The sequence below is a fragment of the Podarcis pityusensis genome, assembly GCF_964106645.2.
Source record: "Podarcis pityusensis genome assembly, chromosome: 11".
Taxonomy (NCBI): Eukaryota; Metazoa; Chordata; class Lepidosauria; order Squamata; family Lacertidae; genus Podarcis; species Podarcis pityusensis.
This window is the reverse complement of record NC_138036.1, coordinates 7,277,058-7,284,570: the sequence shown is the minus strand read 5'-3', so window position 1 is coordinate 7,284,570 and position 7,513 is coordinate 7,277,058. Positions and strand designations below refer to the sequence as shown.

Below are 7,513 nucleotides of genomic sequence, written 5' to 3'. Positions count from 1 at the left end.
TGGTATAAATAAGAACTACCCTTCTATTTATGCAGCCTCGCCTTCTGATATGTAAGAGTGTTAAATCCAGGGTCCCTGATTATCTAGGGGGTTCTTTGCTGAGCTGTCACCTTGCTTCAGGCTTGGAGCAACCCTTCGGTTGTGAAAACAAATACGATCTCAACGTTGCTGAAGGAAGCTTGCTCTTACAGCAGAACAGATAACCAAGACAAGTCCTATAAACCTCATAAAGGTGCTTGGTTGGTGAGCAATAGGCAGCTTTGCATGTCCGCGAAGAGGACAGTGAAAGAAAAGCGATACACAGAAGGGAGGGAAGTATGTGAGAAAGGGGGGGGGGGTGACGAGCTGGATTTTTATTGGAAGCTCTTAAACTGGTTGCTATGAGACCTTCTGCAGCTAATGCAGGCACCGCAGCCAGCGAGAGAGACTGCTAAACTGTACCTCTCGTTTCTCTCTCACTCTCTTCCCCTCCCCAATTGCTTGCATAGTTGTTAGAAAGAGAGCATCTGCCACTTCTGTGTGCCCCCTCCCCTCCCCAGAAGAAGATGGAGACTGAACGTGAAATTCCCAATTCCTCCAACAGTTCTCCAGGAGACTCCAGGGAGTACAAGGTGGTGATGTTGGGATCAGGTGGAGTAGGCAAGAGTGGTAAGTTTCTGCTGTTGCTTTTGGGTGGGCTAGGGTATGTGTTGAAGGACAGTGTTTGAGATGAACATGGATGTATGGATAGGGGGAGGGCACATTTAATAGCGTTGGAAATCCTGCTCTCCATAGATCCATAATTTGGATTAGCGAGTCGGTTTCTGTTGGTGTTAATAATAATAATAAAAAAGATTTTGAATGACTTTATTCATTGAGCCAAGGGCTGGTTTGCCAAAAATTTACTATTGTCAAAGTCTTGTACTGATTGTGGAAAGAGAGAGGGGAATAGGAGCTGTGTCAAACCACAAATGCACAACTCATATTGAGTTCAATGGATGTGATAGCCCTTTGGATGTTTTGAGTGTGGGCCTGATGAACCTGAAACCCGGTGTCTGCTGAGTTTCAGATGCTACATGCTATAATGGGATAATGGGAATTGGCCTATATATTTCCCCTTCAACTTTCCATCCTAGAGTTGTGCAAGGGAGCCCACCCACAGCTGATGAAAAAGCCAGCTCAGCAGTGACAAAGTGAATGGGATGCTTGCGGCTAACTTTCCCCAACTTTTCCTTTTGACTTCTTTATGGCTTGCCATTAGACCTTGGCTCATAATACAGTCACCTCTTGCCTGCAAAGTTATTAGGATGTAACTCTGATATTCTCCTTCTCCCTCTGGACAAGAAGTTTGTTGGTATCGGACGTATTATAATGCCCTGGAGAGAGAGGGAGAGAGAGAGAGAGAGAGAGATGCTGTTGTTCAGTGGCTGCGGTATCCTCCGAATGAGCTGTTACTTAGGTCTGGTGTTTGTCTTTTGCCAGAGATTGTAACCTTTTGATTTATCTTTGCTGACACTTAACATCCTCTAATCTTAAAGCTACTTTGCTGAGCACGCAGAGTCTGTCTTGGCACTTGCTTTCTGGGATGATGTACCTGCCTCTGAAACATGCCTATAATTACATCTGCTAAACCCCGTACACTCTATTAAGGCTCAGGACTACTAGACTGAACAAACAGCTGAATCAAGCTGTACATATTTTGTATATGAACTGTGCTTTCCTTTTGTTAAAAAAAACCCACCTTGACAACACAAGGTGTGAAAAGCAGCTACATTTTATTGACCTGCCTAGAATTTCTCAGAGTTTCAGGGTGGGGAGCAATCTATAAAGGGGAACTGAGCAAACAGATGGGGAGGGGATTTTCTCTCCCCTACCTTGATGCCCTTATGTCTGACACAACATTAGGGAACATCTGGACTTTGCAACCGGTACATTTTACACATGGAACGGATTTAGAGGATCCTATGCAGCCCAGGCGTCTGTAGGAACATGAATTGTGGTGTTGGTGAAAGTTTGTCACATGCCTCTAAGTTGCCGCTGAACTTAGTCTAAAATAAAAAATAAAAAGTGAATTTGGAGGGTGCTGCTCGGGTGAAATATCCAACAGAACAGAACATCTGCCCTTTGAGGGAAAGTGAAAATGTCCAGATATTTTTTTGTTTAGGAGGGCAGACGGTAACTTAAGAGGGAATGTGCCAGATATTTAAAAAGTATAACATATATATATGCACATTCTAAAGTGGATAGAGAGAAGATTCTCTCCCCTTTTTAACACCAAGGCTGAAATCCTGTACACATTTTCATCAGGACTCAATTAGGCTTACTTCCTAGAAGATTTCATTTCATGGGGGGAGTCACTCAGTGAAACTGGTCAGCAGCAGATCTTGACAACAGAAGTTACAGTGGGTGGTAAATGAACAGAGGATGGTGGAACGATGTGACAGAACATCTACAGTTTGCATGCAGAAGGTCTCAGGGGTCAGTCCCCAGAACCTTCAGGTGGGACTGGGACAGCCCCTTGCCTAAAATTCTGGAGAACCAATGAAAATCAGTATAGACAATTCTGAGCTAGTTGGACCCATAGTTTGACTCAATATAAGTTTCACATTTTGCTAGAATTCACATGGTACAGTAAGAGCTACTAGTTTAGTTGGCTTAAGAGGGATAAGCTAACTTCATGGTATGGCACTGTGTTTCAATGTCTAGTTATGATTCCTGAATTTCATGAGGTTGGATTAGGTGACCCTTGCAGTCCCTTTCAACTCTAATTCTATGATTCTCTGACTCTCGGTCATGATGGTCAAGGGGAAAGCTGCAGTTGCTGAAGGACTGCAGTGCAGGGAAAGGTACTAATTTTCAAAACCTGTTTCAGGGCTTTCCAGAAGAATCTGTCTTTCCTCTGCAGGAAAAGCCACTTCCGACCTCGGGAGGAGGTGGTGTTGTGGGCTTCACGCCCCCAACACGCGCACAAAGGCTGGCTTCCAGCCCCCGCGCAATCAGGGGAATCCTCGGGGCCACGTAATCCCCTGAGCCAACCAATCGGCTGGCTCGGGGGGTTGTGGCTTGCCTCACTTAAGGCAAGTGTGGCCCCGGGATCTCCCTCTTTTGGTTGCTCAGCTACTGAGGTTTCCCACCCACCCGCCCTTCAAGGTTCCCCTCCTGACCTTGCTATGGACCTTGGTTGGTCGCCGTTAAGGGGCCTGGTAGGAATTTTTTCCACTTGGCAAATTGGCACTGGCCATTGGGTTTTTCGCCTGCCTCGTAGCAAATTGTCACAACTCCTTTGGTTTTGGCGGTTAGGCATTGGTAGGGGTATTGTTATGTAGATGCGTTGGGGGGGGAGCGCCATCACCTCCCCCAAATATTGAAGGGTAGTCCGGTAAAGGATTCTGGGGGGTGTGGCCTCGTCCGAAGCCTATGGAGGCCAGGGCCTAAAGCGTGACCCCGAGCAGTGACCCTGGGGGAGTCTCTAGTTGATGTGCATCAGCAGGGCTCCCCCTCCTGGTGTTAACCCTTCCCGGTCTTCAAGCAAGCAGGCTGAAGCCGGATAGTCAGATAGGACCAATGCCTAAGCCAATACCACTCTGAACCTGTAACTAATAAAGTTGTGGCCAAATTTAGCACATTAACCTAAATAATGGTGTCACGTGTCTTTATTTCTACTGGTGGGAGGTGGGAACTCGCCACACAACAAGGTGGGCAAAACCCTTTTGGTCCTGATCCAGCAGGGATCTTCTTTGGTCCTTATCTCTAAGAATCTCAAGTGAGAGTTAAATGGCTTTGCACAAGGAGGTGGAGGGTTGACACAAGAAAGGAGGGGGGCGGGAAGAAGTGACAAAAGAGCTGCCATTGGCTCAGGCACTCTGTTCAATTTGAGAAAGATAGCATCAGTTCCAAGTGCTTGCAGAAACACAGGGCCCATTCTAAGCAATGTGCTCAAAGAGGCTTTCCGTCTGCTAGGTTTGCACTATGTAGGACTATTCTTGAAGTTTTGCCTGAAGTGCAATCCTAAAAGGATTGCTGGCTAGGTGATGGGGGAAGAATTCAAGTCAATACACATTTAAAGCCAAGTCTATCAAATTTGCACTTCACGGAAACAATATGCAAAATGAATCAGAGCTCTCCTTTGAAATTCGCACTTCTCTAAATTTCGTCATGCCAATTCTCCACCCAAACAACGTTTACAAAATGCCACATATGAAAAGCCCTCGGATACGACTTTAATAATCATGTCTTCCCTCAACAAATCCTGAGAGCTGTAGTTTGTTAAATGTACTGAGAGCTGTTAGGAGACTCCCTCAAAGAGCTACAATTGCCAGCACCCTTAAAAAACTACAGTTCCCAAGATTCTTTGCAGGTCATATTAGAATAATTTAACTGTTGTTGTTGTTGTTAATCATCTGTCCTTCACCCTAAGGTCCCAATTAAAACATAGCATTATTATTATTATTATTATTATTATTATTATTATTATTATTATTATATTTATACCCCACACATCTGTCTGGGCTTCAACAGCCACTCTGGGCACTTCCAGCACATACAGAAACATAATAAAACATCAAACATTAAAAACTTCCTGATACAGGGTTGCATTCAGATGTCTTTCAAAAGTTGTGTAGTTCTTTATCTCCTTGACATCTGATGGGAAGGCGTTCCACAGGGCGGGTGCCTCCACCGAGAAGGCCCTCTGCCTGGTTCACTTTGTGTAGTGAGGGAACCTCCAGATGACCCTTGGAGGTGGACCTCAGTGTCCAGGCTGAAAGATGGGGGTGGAGACATTCGTTTGGGTATACAATGGTACATCAGGTTACATACGCTTCAGGTTACAGACTCTGCTAACCCAGAAATAGTACCTCGGGTTAAGAACTTTGCTTCAGGATGAGAACAGAAATAGAGCGGCGGCAGCGCGGTGGCAGCGGGAGGCCCCATAAGCTAAAGTAGTCTTCAGGTTAAGAACAGTTTCAGGTTCAGAACGGACATCCAGAATGAATTAAGTTCTTAACCCGAGGTACCACTGTAGAGTTTAAAACAACCCCCGATCACAGACATAAGGTGGGTCCTAAAAATACATGTTACCTGTATACCTGAAGGAGCGTCTCCACCCCCATCATTCTGCCCGGATGCTGAGGTCCAGTGCCAAGGGCCTTCTGGCAGTTCCCTCGCTGTGAGAAGCAAAGCTGCAGGAAACCAGGAAGAGGGCCTTCTTGGTAGTGGCGCCCACCCTGTGGAATGCCTTCCCATCAGATATCAAAGAGATAAACAACCACCTAACATTTTAGAAGACATCTTAATGTGTGACATTTTAATGTATTTTTAATCTTTGTTGGAAGCCGCCCAGAGTGGCTGGGAAAACCCAGCCAGATGGGCGGGATACAAATAATAAATTATTATTATTATTATTATTATTATTATTATTATTATTATTTTGGTGCAATAGCATTCAAACAAAATGGTCCCTCGATCTCCCACCAGCCCCTTCCAACATTATGATTCCACCAGACAAAGGGAAGACATGCAAAGCAGAGAGGAGTGCTTTGGCCCAAGAGGAAAAACTCACACATCTGCCAGAGAGCCAGCTGCCCCATTTCCAAAACAGCCCGTCTGTGCAAAGCCCTAACAGCTTCCTTTTACTACCCTCTTATTTAGGTGCACAACAAGCGATACACAAAATATATTTAAAGGACCCTGCATCCCAGTCTTTAAATTTGTTATGCTAATTACGCTAATAACTATAATTAATTACAATGCACTCCGCTCAGTGTTTGCAGTAATTAGCCATGAGGGCTGCACAAAGCATTGGGTTAAGCATTCTAAAAGGAAGGAGCTCTAAATAAGCCAGAGTGAACTGACATTGCGCTCCTGAGTTAACTGGAATTATTAGATGACTCACAGTGGGATGGAATGCGCAGGGTGCAATACTATATGAAGAGGTGGGCAAAGCCTCATAGACCCTGGAAAGAACCATCTGGTTTTAGCTTAATGACAAGGATGAGTGGCAGCTCCCCAAAGCCTCAGTGTGGGATCAAACCATTGTAGAGTTGGAAGGACCATCCAATCTAAGGTTACCAGATGTTTTTCAATGAATCCAGGGACTAAATAAATAAATAAATACTACACGTTCGGGACATTGATGCTGCAGCGATGGTGGTGGCAGAGGGGTAGCAGCCACCGCCTTGACCTCAAACGCCATGTTTCCCCTTCCTCTGAGGCTTCTGTCTCTTTTCTCCATGAGCCTGGGCAGCCCCTGAGTTGTTGGTTCTTCAGTGGTGGTGATGGTGGGGAAGTGGTGCGTGGTGGGTCAGGCATGGAAGGTGGAGAAGGAGGGCCAAGAGCAGTGGCGGTGGTGAGGCTCAGGCAGCGCGATGCCTCCTTTCCCATCGGAGCAGCCCCAATCCCATTCCTACTTGCGTGCAAACAGGAGGGGGTAGGGATCCCTCAGCTGGGAAGGGAGGCTTCCCCTTGCCTAACTGAGAGATCCCTGTTCCCTCCTGCTTGCATGCAAGCTCTGATAGGCAGCGTGAAGCCTCCCTTCACGACTGAGAGATCCCCGCCCTGCTCCTGCTTACACACAAGTAGGAGTTGGGAGGCTGCTCCAATAAGCAGTATGAAGCCTCCCTTCACAGCTTAGTTGCTGGGGTCAGGGAAGGTGGTGGCAGCCCAGAAGCTGCATCTTCGAGCCCCTGGACTACCATCATATGGGGACTTCTGAGCAGCTCCTGAAGCCAGCCAGAGCCAACTGCTCCAGGCTGCTGAGACTGCCGCTGCTGCGTTTCCTGGGGACATTAGATGAAATCCAGGGACATTCTAGGGATGGAATTTCTCCAGGGACTTATTCACAAATCCGGGGACTGCCCCCGGGAAATGGGGATGTCTGGTAAGCCTAATCTAATGCAGTCAGAGAAATTGATGCTGTACTAACAACAGTGTTATGGTGAATGGGATACAACAGGGCTGGGTGGACATTCAGCCTGGAAGTCAAATGTGGCCCTTCAGAATCTCTATCAGGCCCTCAAGACTCTCCCTCCCTCTCAGCATCCTTCTCCACAGGTTATGCCTCCTTAGCCTTGCACCATCCTCAAGCGGTTTTGCCTTTGTGGATTGTGCCGTTGTCGTTATTTGGATCTATATCCTGCCTTTCCTCCTGAAGGAGCCCAGGGCAGCAGAAGAAAACAAGCTTAAAAAGCATTCTATAAACAGTTTAAACACCCTAAAAATAGTTGTGGTTAAAAACAAGTATTCGGTAATCTCAGGATTGCTCGGAACAGTGTTCTTCAGCCGTCACATGCCTGGGTACACAGGACTGTATTCAAGTTGCTCCTAAAAGACAATAATGATGAAGACTGGCACACTTCACCAGGAAGGGCAGTCCACAAACTGGGAGCCACCGCTGAAAAGACCCTGTTGAGGGTCAATGCCAACCAGGAGGCTCTCTGTGGAACCACCACCAAGAAAGTCTCACCTGCTGATCCTAGAGTTTCAGATGCCTGATACTTTGAGAGATGCTTTTTTAGGTACAGTGGTACCTTGGGTT

At 46.4% G+C, this 7,513-nt stretch overlaps 1 protein-coding gene across 2 annotated transcripts in view; it reads left to right on the top strand.

The window, feature by feature from the left end:
• The first annotated feature begins 395 nt into the window (after positions 1 to 395).
• Positions 396 to 7,513, top strand: part of RIT2 (Ras like without CAAX 2) — a 259,864-nt gene continuing 252,746 nt past the window's right edge. For both annotated transcript variants that reach the window (XM_080973684.1, XM_080973683.1), the window contains exon 1: positions 396 to 648. In XM_080973684.1, coding sequence (XP_080829810.1) covers positions 546 to 648 — 103 coding nt within the window. In that variant the 5' untranslated portion in view covers positions 396 to 545. The remainder of the gene's footprint in view (positions 649 to 7,513) is intronic.